General features: G+C 45.2%; 1 protein-coding gene across 1 annotated transcript in view; it reads left to right on the top strand.

Moving 5' to 3' along the window:
* Window positions 1-12,301, top strand: part of LOC127220958 (baculoviral IAP repeat-containing protein 1a-like) — a 43,851-nt gene extending 31,550 nt beyond the window's left edge. The window contains 4 exon segments of the mRNA XM_051182839.1: window positions 3,611-3,778; window positions 5,531-5,617; window positions 8,122-8,286; window positions 11,175-12,301. Coding sequence (XP_051038796.1) covers window positions 3,611-3,778; window positions 5,531-5,617; window positions 8,122-8,286; window positions 11,175-11,539 — 785 coding nt within the window. The 3' untranslated portion in view covers window positions 11,540-12,301.
* Window positions 12,302-17,597: the final 5,296 nt, after the last annotated feature.

Genomic DNA, 17,597 nt, shown 5'->3' with positions numbered 1-17,597 from the left:
TATGAAATGACCGTCTTCATCTCTTTTGACTAGTTTTGGTTTGAAGTCTAGCTTGTTAGATATTAGGATAGCTACGCCTGCTTGCTTCTTATTTCCATTTGATTGGAAAATCTTTTCCCAACCCTTTACCCTGAGGTAATGTCTATCTTTGGAGCTAAGATGTGTTTCTTGTATGCAGCAGAAGGATGGATTCTGTCTTCGTATCCATTCTGTTAATCTGTGTCTTTTTATAGGTGAGTTAAGACCATTAATGTTGAGGGTGAGTAAGGACCATTGATTGTTGATGGTTGTTTGATTTAGGTTTGTTGTTGGCAGTGGTATTGTGAATATATTTGTTCTGCTTCACCCTAGGTTTCTGGTGTAGTTGGATTATCTGTTGCCTACATTTTTGTGGGCGTAGTTACCTTCCTTGGGTTGGAATTTTCCTTCCAATACTTTCTGTAGGGCTGGATTTGTAGATACATATTGGGAAAATCTGGTTTTGTCATTGAATATCTTGTTCTCTCCATCTATATTGACTGAGAGTTTTGCTGGATATAGTAGCCTAGGCTGGCATCCGTGTTCTCTTAATACTTTTAGAACATCTATCCAGGACCTTCTGGCCTTGAGGGTTTCCATGGAGAAGTCAGGTGTAATTTTGATAGGTCTGCCTTTATATGTTACCTGTCCTTTTTCCTTCGCTGCTCTTAATATTCTTTCTTTATTCTGTATGCTAGGTGTTTTGATTATTATATGTCGAGGGGTCTTTTTTCTTTGGTCCAGCCTATTTGGGGTTCGGTATGCTTCTTGTACTTTCATGGGCATGTCCTTCTTCAGATTTGGAAAGTTTTCCTCGATGATTTTGTTGAATATGTTTTCAGCACCTTTGAGCTGGGCTTCCTCACCTTCCTCTATGCCTATTATTCTTAGGTTTGGCCTTTTCATGGTGTCCCACATTTCCTGGATATTGTGTGTTAAGGATTTGTTGGATTTATGGTTTTCTTTGGTCGATGAATCTATTTCTTCTAGTTTATCTTCTGCGCCTGAGATTCTCTCTTCCATCTCTTGAATTCTATTGGTTATGCTTGTGTCCGTGGTTTCCGATTTTTTGCCCAGCTTTTCAATTTCCAGCTTTCCTTCCATTTGTGTTGCCTTTATTTTCTCAATTTCGGTTTTCAAATCTTGAACCGTTTCCTTCACCTGGTTAATTGTTTTTTCTTGGCCTTCTGTACTTTCCTTAAGGAATTTGTTCATTTCTTCCACTTTTTTGTTTGTTTTTTCCTCTATTTCTTTAAGGGATTTTCTCATATCTTCTTTGAGGGCCTCTATCATTTTTATGATGGTGATTTTTAAGTCGTACCCTTCTGCTTCCTCTGCTTTGTTGTTGTGTTCCATTCTAGTTGGTGTAGATTCCCTAGATTCTGGTGGTGTCATGTTTGTCTTTCTGTTGTTAGGTGTTCTCTTGTATTGCCTTCTTCCCATAGTTTCTTCCTGTAGGTGTTGGTGGTGTCTCTTCCCTCTCTCTATGGTCCTTCCCAGATGGGCTTATGTGGATCAAAGATTCAATGTCTGTATCTCTGTGTGGTCCAAGCTCTCTAGGAGGCTTCTCTCTGGCCAATAGCCGGCAGAAGAGGACGAGGGCTGGACTGGAACTTGAGAAGGTTTTGCAGGGTAGTGGGATCTCACTGGAAACTGGCTCTCTCCAGCTGAGACCTCGTTCTTTGGCAGGGGCCCGGATTTGTGGGTCAAGGATCTTGCCTGCAGGAACTCCAAGTGGACCAGCAGAGATAGGCGGATCTCTGGGAGGGGCCTGGGACTCCAGCAGAGGACTGGAGGCGGGGTCAGGGACCAAGCCGGTGGAAATTACAGGTGGTCCCACGTGGATAGTCAGGTCTCCTTTGTTCGGAGGTGCTCCGAGAGGTCTCCGAAGTAGGGTGGACTGTTGGCTCCACCCTCTGTCCCAGTGCTCAACCAGAGCGGCAGGACCGTAGGTGGGGTAGGGCACAGGGTAGGGGGGGGGTAGGCTGGAGGTTGGGATGGGTGGGGGTGTATCAGAGCTCCAAGGGTGCTCTCAAAGGGGACCGGAGACAGGAGCAGCAGGATCAGGGCGTATACTTAATGTTTTAATTATAATATGCCATGAAGAGTTTCTTTTCTGGTTCCATCTATTTGGAGTTCTCTGTGCTTCTTGTGTCCTTCCTTAGTTTAGGTAAGTTTCCTTCTGTGATCTTGTTGGAGAGCTGGTCTATACCATTGATCTGGAATCCTTCTCTCTCATTCAAAAGTTTGGTCTTATCTTGGTGTTCCACGTTTCCTGTATGTTTCTTTCCTGGTCTTATTCTTTCCCCAAATTCTTTGCTTCTTTCATCTAGATCCTCTACTTTATCTTCAAGTCCTCATATTATATCTTCTTCTTGATTCGTTCTACTTGTAAGTCTTTCCATTGAGTTTTCTAGTTCAATTATTGGGCCTTTCAATTCATATGCCTATTAACTTGAGTCCGGTGTTAAAATGTATTGAATTTTGTTTTTAAAATCCTGTATTTTCTTCATTATTCTGTCAACCTTACATGTTTGTGGTTTCTTGGGTATCACTCAGGTGTTTGTGCTCTTAAGGTTCTTTTTTTTATGATCATTGAGCTGTGTCATCTTTAAGAAGTGTCATCATAAAGAAATATCTCAAATTCTCCATAAACTTCTTTGGTGAAGTTTACGGTTGTTCTTTTAACATCTGTGTCCTGGGGTTCATTTGTTCAATCTCGTTGGCAGATATTTCTACAGGACCTGTAGCTTGGCGAGGGGTAGGGGACATACTACTGCCTTGATCTTTCAGTGTTCATATTTTTGTGATGAGACTTCTTTGGTTAGTTCTGTGTCTGATAAACTAGAGCAGGCTGGGCAAAAGAGAGGATGTGTGGGTTGAATTGAGCCTGAGGTTGGATATGGCTGATGTGAACCCAGGAGACTGAGTTGGTGTGAAAGATGTTCTATCTGGTCCAAGATTAGAGTTGGGGGTACATGTGGGAGTTGGGGTGCATGTGATGAGGGAGCATCGGGCAAACTCACCCAGCTAGACCCTGGAGAAGGGTATGTAGAACCTGGCTGTGTTGAGAGGTTGGATGTGGTGTGTGAGTGGCCTGAAAGTTGGGGGCAGGGAGGGAGGCAGAGTGAATTGTGGCAGAAGCCTAGACAATGGTAGAGGCATAAGCAGGGGTGGCCAGACTAGGCCTAGGAATTGGATGTGAGAGCCAGACTATTTTTATCTAGGGCATTGGGAATGGGTGGGTGGAAGGGAGGAAGTAAGACTTACCTGGAAAAAGACATCCAGGATCTGGTTTAGCAGAGAGGTTCCAAGTTACATTTGTTCTCTTGCATGTGCAAAACCAGATGTCTCCACAGAGTTGGTTGAAGAGATGTCTTATTTATTTTGTGAGTCTAGAGAGCAGCACAGCGCCTCCCCTGTACTCTACAACCAGCAGATGCTGCAGATGGGGAATCTCCGTGGATGTGCTTCCTAAACAGGTGTTAGCATCTCAGAGCAGTTTCCTTATGAGAATATCTAAACATCTCAGCACGCTTAAGAACTCCCACGTGGGTCTCTTGAGTGATGGAAAGTGTGTGCTGCCTTCCAGATGAACTCTTCGCTAACTTGGACAAGTTCCCGAGCCTCAGAGAACTGTCTGTGAGATTAGATGGCCAACCAGGTGTGCTGTCTGTCATCCCTGGAGACCTCCCTAACCTCCACCACATGGAGAAGTTATCCATCCAAACTTCCACAGAGTCTGACCTCTCCAAACTGGGTAAGGATGGTGCGAGGCTCTGCCAAGTCACGGTTCAGCTGACAAAGCTACTTGGCTAACAATCGTTAGAATCATTAAATCATCAGTAGTTAAAACTTCTGTGGGCCTGACAGTGTGAACCATGGGAAGTGTCCATGGGAAGGTGCGGGAAAGTGCTGTTCCTTGGAGATTTATTTATAAATCTTGAGTTTTTATGCTAAGAACTGTTCTGAGCTCTTCACACTCACTGTGACTGTTGATACTGCACATCTGGGGAAATTAAGGCATGAAGAAAGATGTTAAGTGGTTGGCTCAAGTTTATTCAGCTAAGGTAGTGTGCATTCAGGCCATTGCTTTGAGTCCACACCCTGAGCTTTAAACTCCCAACACATGTCCTCTCTAAGGCAGTTTGTGGAGTACTTTTCTTTCCCTGATGTTTTAGGGGCACTTACATGTCTGCCTGCTGAGGGGAAGGAAATCTGACTGGGGGCAGCCTGGACCTTTCCTCCATTTTCTGCATCCCGGCCTCCTGTTGATGGACAGCTGTGCAGCCATCTTTCTAGAACATGACCTTTAGCAAAATGACTCAAGCACCATCAGATCCTTAATCTGGAAAACTCTGAACACTAAAGAAATGGAAAAGGGGACCAGAGTCTGGTTCTGTGGTTCATGCCTATAATCCCAGAATTTGGGAGGCTGAGGCTGGAGGATTATCACAACATCAAAGCCAGCTTAGCCCTATAAATACAATTATTTCCAGGCTAGCCTGATATACAATATGAGACCCTGTCTGAAAAGAAACAAACAAAAATATTTTTGCAGGTTTTGGAGATCAGTTAGCAGGTAAAGGTACTTGCTGTCAAGCCTGATGGCCTTGATCCCACAGATCCATAAATGGAAGGAAATAGTCAATTCTCCCAATGTCTCCCTGACTCTGGGATGTGCTGTGGCTCACGGATGATCCCACATACCATAGACAACATCAGTTTACATATTTTTAAAATTGTGCCTCAGAGTTGTCCTGTTTTATGTTACTCTGTACACAATTCCTGATGTGTAAGGGCAGTGTGCTAACACAGAGACATCAGGGTGCTGTTGCTGAGGGTAAAATATGGAGGACAGAAAACTGATCCAGAGAGGGTCAGGGACTTGCCCCAGGTCATCTGTTCCCTAGTCAGTTGCAGAGCTGAGCACACGCCCAATGTGGCTGAGCACTGCATCACTGCATCACAGCCTGTTTAATCACTGTGGATTATGGATTGACAGTCCAGTTCAGATAGGAACTTGTAACCTCTAATTTCTGAAAATCCTTCCTCTTTTCCAGTTAAATTGATTCAGAACTCTCCAAATCTTCATGCTTTCCACCTGGAATGTGACTTCTTTTCGAATTGTGAGTCTCTCATGACCGTGCTTGCTTCCTGCAAGAAACTCAGAGAGATTGAGTTTTCTGGACGATGCTTCAAACCATACCATTTGGTAAGAACTGTACATCTCTGACTTCAGATCCTCCTGAGCACTAAAAACTAAAATGCAACTGATGTCACAGAAACTGTGACAGCACCTGACTTCAGCGAGTTTTTCACAACAATGACACGCACCTGTGTCTACAGTGTAAACATTTCATTTTCAGAGTTGTCTCCTCTGCTAGTCATAGTAATTCAATCTGAATAGCATATCACCTTTCATCACTTTTGAGACACTCTTATTTCAACAGGACTCCTCTGTGTCACAGACAATGTATCTGAACTAACTAAATTTATTTCCCTTTCCTAGTCACCATTTTGCCAAGTTTTGTTGCTCTGAAGATACTGAATCTCAATCGCCAACAATTTCCAGATAAAGAAACCTCAGAAAAGTTTGGTAAGTTTATAAAACAGCATTTCTTAATATATTCCTTATCCTCCCCCTCCTCCTCCTCCTCTTCCAGTGAACCTACAACAAAGCAAGCTGTGTACAGCCGTCCCTTGGCATCCATGGGCCCAGGGCCTCTGCTGAGGATCCTCCACTCTATGATATAAAATGGTGCTGTGTTTGCCCATGACCCCACTTACCCTCCATATACTTTAAACCATCTCCCAGTTGCTTACAATGCCTGCCGCAATGTAAATGCAATGTAAACTAGTGTTACACTGTGTTGTTCTGGGAATAATGATGAGGAGAAATGTCTGCACACATTTGGCACAGACATGATTCTTAAAAATAGAACCTGTGGTTGGTGGAATGTGCTCATACAGAGGGTCAGTTGTACCAGCCATGCTGGTCCTTAGGAAGACACCATAGTGATGCCCGTTTCCCCCCAGATGCCATCACTGTTGGTCCCACCCATCCCCACACTTGATCTCATTAAATGCAATGTTGTCAGACTCACTGGCTTGGTAGGAGAGAATTTGGCCATGACAGCACGGTATAACTTCCTTGACTGGCATGCACTCCAAGCATGCTATGTCTTTATGTTTCTGGAATATATATATATACATATATGCATTACAACATATGTATACGTATATATATGCACATATGTATACGTATACACACACACACACACACACACATAAAAACTACTTAAGGTTAAAAAACACTACAACTCAGATTTAACAAAATGATAAGTATAAGGAATGTTGAAATACTTTTGACTTAAGATATTATTATAAAGCCGAGTAAGGTAGTGCATACCTTTAATTCCAGCACTTTAATGACAGAGGAAGAGGTAACAGAATCTCTGAGTTTGAGCCCATCATAGTGTACAGATAAAGTTCAAGAAAATTAAGGGCTAAACAAGAAACCTTGTCTCCAAAAACCAAAACAAGGGAAGGGAAGGGAAGGGAAGGAAAGAAAGGAGGATTGTGAAAATAATGTGTGTTTTTGGGAAACACTCTAAAAGAGACTGCGACAAGGCTTCTATGGGCTACAGAGCTATAGCTTTGCAGTTCTTCTCAAACTTCACTGTGCTTAAGGAGAGCCTGAGTTTATCCTTGCTTCTCTCTCCCCACTTCTGTAGAGACGACATGTGTGTATGTGGGCAAGTGTGCATGCCCATGTGTCCCTGCCTATGTTTTGCTTGTGGGACAGTGGATGGGATTCAGTGTGCTCAAATAGTAGGGGCAGGATCAGGCATATATCAAATGTTAACTGTGCAGTAAGACCTGGAGTATAATGAGAGTCAAGTCTCTGCGCTGCTGAAGAGATTTGCAGGCATTGAAGGGGAGGGTGGGACAGCTAGACAGCTCAGCTGTTAAGGGTGTCCTGTCAAGCCCAGGGACCAAAGTTAGATCTCTGCAAACACATTTCCTATAAGTTGTCCTTTGATGCCCCTCCACCACTGCAATGTTCTGTGACATGTGGGTGCCAGCCAACCACACACAAACTTGACAGAAGTAAATTAGTGTAAACAAAAAGGAGACAGGGGATGATGACCAACCCCAGGGAAAGGCCACACCCCAGGGTGCACCAGATCCAGCCAGGAGAATGCAAGTGTCCAGATTCCTGTGCCCAGCCTGAGAGCTGTCCCCATCTCATGAATGTATGGCTTCTTTTAAAATCTTATTAGCTAATGTGGGCTGTAGAGATGGTTGGCTCAGTGGTTAAGAGCACTGACTGCTCTTTTAGAGTACCCGGGGTTTAATTCTCAGTACCCACATGGCAGTTCACAACTCTCTGCAACTCCAGTTGTAAGGAACCCAACACCTCACAGAGACATACATGTTGGCAAAACACCAATGCACATGAAATAAAAATAAAACAAAAATTGATTAATGCCTTTAATCCCAGCATTCAGGAGGCAGTGGTAAGTAGATTGCTATGAGTTTCAGGCCAGCCTGGTCTACAAAGAGAGTTCCAGGTTAGCCAGGGTTACACAGAGACAGGGACAGTCAGAGAGTAATCTGGAATATTGCTTCATGCCAGAGAGTCTTCTGATTAGTTTCTGTGAAGTCACAGAAGGAGAGACTCAGTGATGATGTGGTCTACAGAGTGTAGACTAAGAAGGGTTGGATGAGGGCTGCAAGGCTGTCAGAGCAGTGCACCGTGCTTTGATGAGGAGGGTGAATGTCCTCAGAATGATGGCAGGAGGTGAGGTGGCAAGCGAGGGGCTGAAGACTGTGCCGCTAGGACAGTGATCTGCAGTGCAGACCCCACATTAGAAGAGAGAGCAAAAATGGAGACACAGCCTGGACTTGTGTGGAGGGACCGGTTGGGGGAGGAGGGAGGGGCCGGCTTCAGAGAGCAGCAGGAGCTCCCGTGTGCCTTGGAGAGGACAGTGACCAGGAGGGGCTTTGCTAGGTGGGGCCTCTAGACTGCAGAGTGTCCATGTCATCAGCTGCTCATGAGGGGACAACTACTGAGGATGGCTGTGTTGTCTCCCTCAGCGCAGGCTCTGGGTTCTCTCAGGAACCTGGAGGAACTGCTGCTTCCCACTGGGGACGGGATTCAGCAAGTGGCCAAACTGATTGTCCAGCAGTGCCTGCAGCTTCCGTGTCTGCGAGTCCTTGCCTTTCACCACACCTTGGATGATGACAGCGTGGTGGAAATCGGTGAGTTTCCCTCAGGCAGGGAAGGGTTTCCCCTTGTGTGGAAGCAGTGCCATCACCGAGGCTGTCTCCTGCAAGCGTTTAGCACTGTTTTTTGTTTCCATTACCACAGTGTTTCCTCTTGCTTCCGACAGACTTAGGGTCATCGTGGCTGGACTGGGAAGGCGTTTATTTATTTATTTATTTATTTATTAAGTGGGTTATAGAGGCCCTCTACCTGTGGTTTGTTTTCCCACTGCTGGGAACTGAGCTCAGTGCCCTTCTCTTCTACTGACTGTGGTGGACTATTTATTTGTCTAACTGTAAAAAGCTGTTACTTTTGTGTGTTTTTTGACAGTGTAATGACATGTTACATTTGTTTCATTAACTAAAATTAACCTGGGGTCATGAGGCGGAGTCAGCAATTAGCTGACCGGAATTGGTAGGGAGGAACCATGTGTAGCTACTATTCTTAAATGGGGGCTGAACAGAAGTATGCCGGTTGCCAGTTTTCTGGGAGACTCAAGCTCGCAGAGGAGGTTAGCCTCTCTGAGCGAGCAGAACTTTACCTCAGCCTTTGAATCCCAAGGTCTATAGAGGGGCAGAGACCTAGATAAAGTTCCCTTTAGGGGCCATGATAGAGCCAGTGCCTGAGGGAACAGAATTCCTGCCTGGCTGTGGCTTCAGAGTTGCAATTGCAGGTTAGGACAGCAATTGGTTAAGGGGCGGCCACTGTGTTTATGAGAAACAAGAGAGGACACGTGCACTGCTTTCTTCCGCCACAGGTCCATTTGCCTCTAGAATTTGTTCTCTCTTTCGGCTCAGAACATGTTTGTGCTTACGTTCATAACGACGTGTGTGACCAGAGTGCATTGACTGCGCTGCTGTGTGTCATCCCATTATGTGACCATAACTACACTCTATGGTTAAATGTGTCACATGCCTGTAATTCAACACTTGTGAGGCTCAAGTGTACAGGGACTTCCTAGGTGAAGGCTAGGCGGGGTCACATGAGGCTTTGAGCACCAACAATTAAATAAGCAAAGGCTGGAACCTGTCCATGGTGCTGAACCCGCTTTCTCCCTCAGCAGAGCTTGCTTCACGTTCAGGCCCTATATGTGATGTCAATCCCTTACAGTTAGACACTCGATGATTCTCGTGGGTAAGGGAACCCAAAGCTTCAGGTGAGGAGTATCTTTCAGACTGACCAGCCCCCGAAAGAAAAAGGCAGCAGAGAGGGAATAAAATGGGTCTCAGAAAGCCAGGCAGACCCCACCAAACCTAATGGAGGCTTGCTTGGCTTATAGGCACCACCCTGGGGGCCGGGAATCCTGGTTCAGCCAAGGATGAAACATCTGCTTTTGGAGCTGCACATATGGCTCAGTGGTTAGGAGCACTGACTGCTCTCCCAGGGACTGGGGTTTGAGTCTCAGTACTCAAGCCACTGCTGCCCACAACTGGCTGTAACTCCCGGTGCAGGGATCTGATGCTGCTCCTGACCTCTGTGGACAATGACCTGTTTGTCAGGCACTTAACATAAGGACAAAACATGCATAAACATAAAATCAGAAAAATTTTTTTTGTTTCTTTGTTTTGTTTTGTTTTTTGAGACAGGGTTTCTTTGTGTAGCCCTGGCTAGCATGTACTCACTCTGTAGATCAGGCTGGCCTTGAATTCACAGAGATCCACCTGCCCCTGCATCCTGAGTGCTGGGATTAAAGGTGTGTGCCACCACCACCTGTCCTAGAAATAAAAAAAAAAATTTAAAAATTTCTACGAAGACTATTAAAAACATTATTTATTTATTTAAATGGAGGGAAGGAGGCAGGGGAGGGGGAAGAGAGAGAGAGAGAGAGAGAGAGAGAGAGAGAGAGAGAGAGAGAGAGAGAGAGAGAAAATTGCTGTGGCATGTATATAGAGGTCAGATTTGTTGGTTCTGTTCTTCAGTGTGGGTTTCCCAAATCAAACTCAAGTCATCATGTTTGTCAAGAACATGCCTTTACCTGCTGAGCCTCCTCACTGTGGCAACGGTGTGCATCTTTCCACAGACAACTGACAGGCTACTCCTGGCCAGTGTTTGAATTGCTAGCTAGGAGACAGCACTTACACACACCATAGAGGCAGGTGAGTGCACGGTGTGACAGGGAGAATAAAGGAAACCAGGGACAGCAGGCCATGATGAGGGAGGCCTCTCCTTTCCTCTAGTCCTTCCAGAAGAGTCTTCGTTTGGGGAGTAAGGAATACCTGTGACTGTCACAGAAGATCCTTCTTGAGGAAGATCCTTCAGCGGAAACACATCTTAGGGTCTTTAAGTCAAGCTGCCACGAGGTTCAGTGTGAAACCAGCCCTGATCTTTCCCTTACTAGGGAAAGTGGGTAGATGGCTAAAATAACGCAGCAGGTGGACTGAATCTTCACTGCCAAGGTCAGGGGTCCATGGTAATTGAGCACTCACCTTGTGTCTGGCTCCATTCCCTGCGGAGCTCCTGCTGTCAGTGGCCAGGGGGTCCCTTCTGGGCCGAGGGTGGAAGGCACTGCAGTAGCCAGTGAGAAGACAAGCTTTTGGGGCTGTCACCTTTTGTTCCCGGGGAAAGAGGCCCTTGCCACAGTTTCTCAGTCCCCTTACTGTAACCTGTTTCACAGCCATGCCCTGCCTTGACATGTGTCCTCCTGTGAGACCGGAAGAGAAGTCCACATTGCCCTGACAGCCAAAGCTGTCAGTGCTAACTCCTGGCTTCTGTTTCCTCCAAAGTGCTTGGTTCCCTCCAGGTGGTCCCTATCAGCCAAGCAGTAGTCTGGTGCTTTCCAAGAATGTAGAGCTTTCATTGTGGTGGGTGTGGGAGTACTACCCATAAGTTGTCACCGTTGTTGAAGTCCTTAGGATTTTGTTTTCATAAATGTTTTGTTTTCTAGCCAAAGGAGCAACTAGTGGAGCTTTCCAGAAACTTGAGACCTTAGATCTTTCAGTGAATCACAAGATCACAGAGGAAGGATACAGAAATTTCTTTCAAGCCCTGGACAACCTGCCAAACTTGCAGGTGCTCAACGTCTGCAGGAGTATCCCAGAATGCATCCAAGTGCAGGCAACCACGGTCAAGGCTCTGAGCCAGTGTGTGTCCCGACTGCCCAGCCTCACCAGGCTTGAGATTCTCAGTTGGCTCCTGGATGAAGAGGACATGAAAGTGATTAATGCTGTGAAGGAAAGGCACCCTCAGTCCAAACGCTTATTTGTTCACTGGAGGTGGGTAGTGCCCTTCTCCCCGGTCCTTCAGAAGTGAAAGGTGCAGGTGAAGGCAGTTCTAAATACCTACTTTCCTAATACATTTTACCCTTCTGAGCTGCTGGTACACAGCTGTACTTTCATCATTTAGGAGACCAAGGTGAGAGAATAGAGAGTTTCAGGCCAGCCTTGGTTACATAGGAAGATCCTGTCTCAAAACTAAAGGCAAAACTAACCATTGTATTGAAATATATTAATTGTGAAATAAATTAACTGTGTAGGCTGATGATTGTTTTTTAAATCCTGAATACTCATCACTGAACTTAAGAGCTATTATGATGGGCAGTCCTCATATGGTCCTCTTGTCTATGGAAAGCCAGCATGCACACGCTGAGCTATGATGAACAGCCCTTGGCAGTCCGTGTATGGTCCTCCTTTCTAAAGACAGAGCCTCACTCAAATTCTTATCGAGAACCTTTCATCGCCAAGGTCAACAGGAAGGGGTAGGGAAAGGAACATTGATCTGTGTAAAGGCTAAACATGGAAGGAGTGTTTGATGGAGGTAAGAAATGGCCAGTTTAAGGAAGAATCGGTCCCACCCATGATGAAGCAGCAGTTGACTTTAACACAGGAGGCAGATGACTCTTTCCAGAAGATGCGCTTTAGTCTTTGCAGGGCTTTTGTGCATTCACCAGCCTTGGTGCGGCCACGCTGGCTTACATCATCTCTCACCCATTGCCAATGTGAGGAAGACGTTGGGCTGAGAGAAACCTGCTTTGTTCCAGAGGCTTTTGAGAGCTTCGCATGTGATGTAATGACCTTGAGGATTTTTTTCCTTTTGTCTTTCTGTTGCTTTGAGACAGGGTTTCACACTGTAGCTTTCAGTGATCTGGGACTGAATATGTAGACCAGTCCAACCTGGAACTCACAGAGATCTGCCTGCCTCTGCCTCTGCCTCCTGAGGGCTGGAATTTTAAAAGCAATGTCTATATGTACAGTAAGGATTTGTGAATGTATTAACATGACTATAACATTCATTTATTATTCCATATGTTAATAAAAATCTTACCACTGTACCTGTGTTGGTTCAACTTAAATATTATATGATTTTAATTTGTCAATTATACCTCAGTAAAACTGTAGGAAAAAGATTTCCAAACACCTCAAAATTTTCTTAAAGGCTTGTTTATATCTGGGAAGAGAGTTGGGAAGCATTCTTACTTTTACTTTTTATTCTACTCCTTTCTGTACTGTTTTTTATTTTACAATTCTCCATATTATTTTTGTTTAAAATAAAATTTGGGACTTGAGAGATGACTGGGTGGTTAAGAACCCTTGTTTCTTTCCCCAGAGGACCTGTGCTTCCTTCCCAGCTCCTAAGACAACCTATCTCTATAGGAACAGATACATTATCTTGTTTATAAGTGGGTTTGCCAATTGATATGTTTGCAATCAGAAATGATTAGAAATTTTTATCAGAGTCCAGTGAGAAGACAGAATCGGCAGGTCAATCTGTCCCAGGTAGCAAGGTGAAGTTATGTTTGACAATAAGCTGTACAAGCAGTGCTTTCACTAACGAGATCAACAGGGCAGTGATTAATAATTGGTGCTTTCTAACTATTCAATGTCACTATTGGTAACTCAGATGGGACTCATCACCGGCCTCTAGGAAATACCTGCTTCATGTGCCCTTAGGGCATCCCTCCTGGTCTCCTCAGAGCGCTCCAGCTCAACCCTCTGCTGTTTGCCTTCTATCCTGTGTGTGTGTGTGTGTGTGTGTGTGTGTGTGTGTGTGTGTGTGTGTGTGTGATCTGAGTTGTCCCGACTGTGATAGTGCACTTCCTGGAACACCCTATCCAGCTGAATGGCTTTAAGTCCCATGCCTACCCTACCTCCTCCATCTCCAGCTCCAGCCCTGGACTCTGTGTCTATAACCTTCACATCTCCTTCCCTGAGGTACTCTTACTGTACACTTTCATGTCTTGACTCCCACTTGACCCCTCCAATTGCTTAGGGAAACCCTTGGAGTTATTCTTAGGTTTCTCTTTCTTAGCCCACATATAAGCTAATGAAAAATCCTGGCAATTCCACTTGCAAAATATGTCTCATCTAGCTGTGCAGTGGTGTCTCACACCTTTAATTCTAGCACTTGGGAGGCAGAAGCAGGTGTCTCTTTGTGCATTAGAGGCTACATAGTGAAACCCTGTCTCAAAAACAAGACAAAACAAAACAAACAAACAAACAAAAAACCACGCAGCATATCCTATCTGGCTCACCTACTTTCTTTCTTGAAACAAGTAGCAGGCGGCTGGAGAGATCGCTCAGTGGTTAAGAGCACTGGTTGCTTTTCCAGAGGTCCAGAGTTCAGTTCCCAGCGTGCACATAGTGCTCAAACAATCTTGAAACCAATGCATATTTTCACCATGCTGTCAAAGGCTTCCCCGGAAGTCAGATCATGTGCTCTGTCTGCCTCACTATTTCTCACTTGATTCTCAGCATAAACACTCAACAGTGGCCTACATAAGGCCTGAACCTTGGCCTCCCCGTATGCTGTCTCCTTAATTTCTCCTCTTACTCTGACTATGCTGGCTCCTTGCTGTTCCCGGAATATTCTGTATAGGTTCTTGTCCAATGATCTTTGTAGCTGTCCTCTCTTTTTCCTAGGAGTTTCTCCCTTGCTGTGTTCCCCACAGGTTCATGAGTTGACATGTAATGCCTGTGAGATTCTAGGAGTGGAAATTTAATCTATTGTGTTTAGAGGCGGGACTTTTGGAAGGTGATTAGGAAAAGGCCATTAAGGTAAAGCCCCTATTGAATACCAGTGGCTTGCTAAAAGAGACCAAACATAACAAACTCTCTCTCTCTCTCTCTCTCTCTCTCTCTCTCTCTCTCTCTCTCTCTCTCTCTCCCATGTCCCTGTCTTTCCAATATTATTCATGGATCATCTTCAGTATTTTGTCAACATGAATGTAGTCCTTCTACCTGAGTTCCAAAATGTCAAAACACAAGCCCATCCCTTTAGACCTGATCCAATAGCTTGAATCAGGCTATTAACCCCCCCCCCGCCCGCCCCCATAGCTCTCTATGGGACAGAGTAAGGAAGAAATGTGTGCTGTGATTGGCAGCTCTCTACTTAGGACTCCTACTCCTCCATGCTCCTTGTCATACCTTGTACTGAACTGAGTCTCATGATATGGAACTTGGGAATACCCCTGAAAGATCTTTCCTTTATTCTGGAATGTGGCCTGAGACTCCTCAGGAAGACCACTCATGGGTTTGGTCTGGAACTTAGGGCTTCTCAAACATTTCCATCAGCTAGGGACCAAGTTTTCCAAATATGAGCCTTCGGGGGCCATTCTCCTTCATACAGCTACATCCCTCTCATGGTAGTCATTGCTCTTACACATTCTCTCTCTTTCTCTAAATGAAACTGCTCTCAAGGCTTTAACGGGAAACCTCAGATTCCTTTAGGGGCCCCGACATGTTTAGATCTCCACATATTGTATTGTTTCTGCCCAATGCTCTCCTTCCCATCTCAAGGCCACATGATGACCTTGAGACCCTTTCATTGTAGCAGACATTAGTGAATGGGGATTATATGTCAGGTTTCTCTGTAATCCATCCTCCTTTGAAAGACAGATCTGTGGGCCAAAATAAATCTCTCTTTTTTTATAACTCACCAAAATAATCCAAACTTCTAATGTGTGTGTGTGTGTGTGTGTGTGTGTGTGTGTGTGTGTGTGTCTGTGGTGTGTATGTGTGTGTACATGATTATGGGCACACATACCCATCTGTCAGAAATGGGCCTCAGGTGGTCTCTATGAGCCCTGCCTTATTTCTGTGAGATAGAATGTTTCACTGAATCTGGAGTCTCTCTCTCTTTCTCTCTCTCCCTCTGTCTCTGTCTCTCTTCTGTTGGTGGCCAGCAACCCACAGAGATCACTCTGTCTCTGCCCATTTCACCCCCCGGGCTCTGTTGTGACACATGCATGTGACCACACCCAACTTTTCATGTGGGTGCTGGGGATCTGGACTCAGGTCTTTGTGCCTGTGCAGCAAGAATTCTGCCCCTGTGTCATCTTCTCAGAGCACCCTGTTTTCTTTAGAACTCTCTGAGTGTCCTTAATGCTTTCACCTGTCAGCTTGATACACCCTGGGGTCATCTAACAGTCTCAGTTGAGAGACCGGTATGTGTCCATGTCTGTGAGGAATTGTCTTGGTTTGTCACTGATGTGTGTGGTACTTTGAATGTCACTGGGCCCTGTAAGCCCATAGGGAATGGTCCCATTAGGATGTGTGGTTTTGTTGCAAGAGGTATGGCCTTGCTGAAGGAAGTGTGTCACTGTGGAGTGGGCTTTGAGGTATCACATATGCTCAAGCCACACCCAGTGTGCTAGTTCATTTCCTGTTGCCCTTGGATGAAGATGTAGAACACTCAGCTCCTTCTCCATGCCACCATGTCACACCGTGATGAGAGTGGACTGAATCTATGAACTGTAAGCCAGTTCCAATTAAATGTTTTCCTTTATAGGAGTTGCATGGTCAAGGTGTCTCTTCATAGCAATAGAAACCCTAACTAAGACAATGTGTGAGCACCTATTCATACTACTGTGGGTGACACCATCCTTAGGAGGGTGGACCTATGCTGCTTTAAAAAGCCAGCTAAGTGTGAGCCAGAAGAGGATCTAGCTAATAAATGGCTTTCCTCTGTGGTCTGTGCTTCAGTTCCTGCTTCTTGCTTCCCACCTTGAGTTCCTTTCTGACTTCCCTTGGTGAAGGATTGTCACATGGAATGTAACCTTTTACTTCCTTAAATTCCTCCGGGTATGGTGTTTATCACAGCAGCAGCAGCAACAACAAATAAAAAGTAAAAGAGAACAGAAATTGGTACTTGAGTGGGGTCTTGCTGTGATGGACCTGACCTTGTGGCTTTTGATACCTTTGGACTATGCTGTCGGAGGATTGTGGGGGATTTGGGAGCTTTGATCTGGAAAAGCCACTTTGATAACTCTGTGGAACTCCAACAAGAAGAATGCTGGGAGAACTACAGACCTTGGAGCCTGGCTTGTGAAGTTTCAAAGGGAAGCAAAGACCTTAATGTGATGTGTTGAATGAAGAATCTGTGTTTTCTGTCCAACTGTGTTTAACAAAAGACCAGCATGGCTGAACCTCTATGCCTTACTGGGACAATACTGGTCAGAGGGGGCTGAAAGAAATCAGTTGTTATTGGTAAGAGATCAGCATCATCGATGCGAAATCTCCTAAAGATATTTCCACCATGTCAGCACGCAGAAACTGTGACCAGGACACCAAGGCTGCACACTAAGTTAACAGCAGAACTTGGCAAAGAATATGCAATGCTTTTCCATACAGTGCTGGTTTGGAAGGCATGGAGTGGCCATGGAGGACAGTTGAGACCTGGCACCTTATAGGGGGCCTGTCATCCCTCGAAGGTCACTGACAAAAGTACATCTTCAGGTTCAATGTAGACCGCAGGATTGAAAGAACTGTGGACAGAATGTGAACCTTGGCATTGTGTGGTAGGAGAGGCCACTGGGAAAGGTAATACTATGGTACACTGGAGACCACATTCTAGAGATGCCAGGGCCATGTGACCCCTGCCAGGGACAGTGGTAGTTGTAGAGTCGAGTCAGCCTGAGCCTGTCAGACAAGCTATGTACTTTGTGAACAGCAGAGCCAGAGAAGTTGGACTGCCCTATGGATCCCAGAAGAGTATGAGTGAATTCCAAATGCTGCACATTAAAGCATTTACACTGTTTGAGTTTTTTCTTTGTTCTGGTTGCCACTAAATGAATAAAACATACTAGAAGTCAATTATTAAAATAATGGACTGGAGAGCTAGATAAGATGCTACAGGTTCTGGCTTATACCTAAAGAGGGGGGGGGTTCACTCAGTTCTCAGCACCCAGTGCCATCTCTCCAGCACCCTGTTTTAACCTGAGTGAGGTGGCACATGCCGTTCATCCCAGAACTCAGAAGGCAGAGGCAGGTGGATCTCCGAGTTTGAGGGCAGACTGCTTGAGTTCCTGGCAAGCCAAGACTACGTAGACCCTGTCTCAAAAAACAAAAACCAATATAAGGAGTGTTCTTTACAA

This window comes from Phodopus roborovskii, unplaced genomic scaffold (assembly GCF_943737965.1).
Source record: "Phodopus roborovskii unplaced genomic scaffold, PHOROB, whole genome shotgun sequence".
NCBI lineage: Eukaryota > Metazoa > Chordata > Mammalia > Rodentia > Cricetidae > Phodopus > Phodopus roborovskii.
The sequence above is the reverse complement of the archived record's forward strand: the minus strand, read 5'-3'. Positions and strand labels throughout refer to the sequence as shown.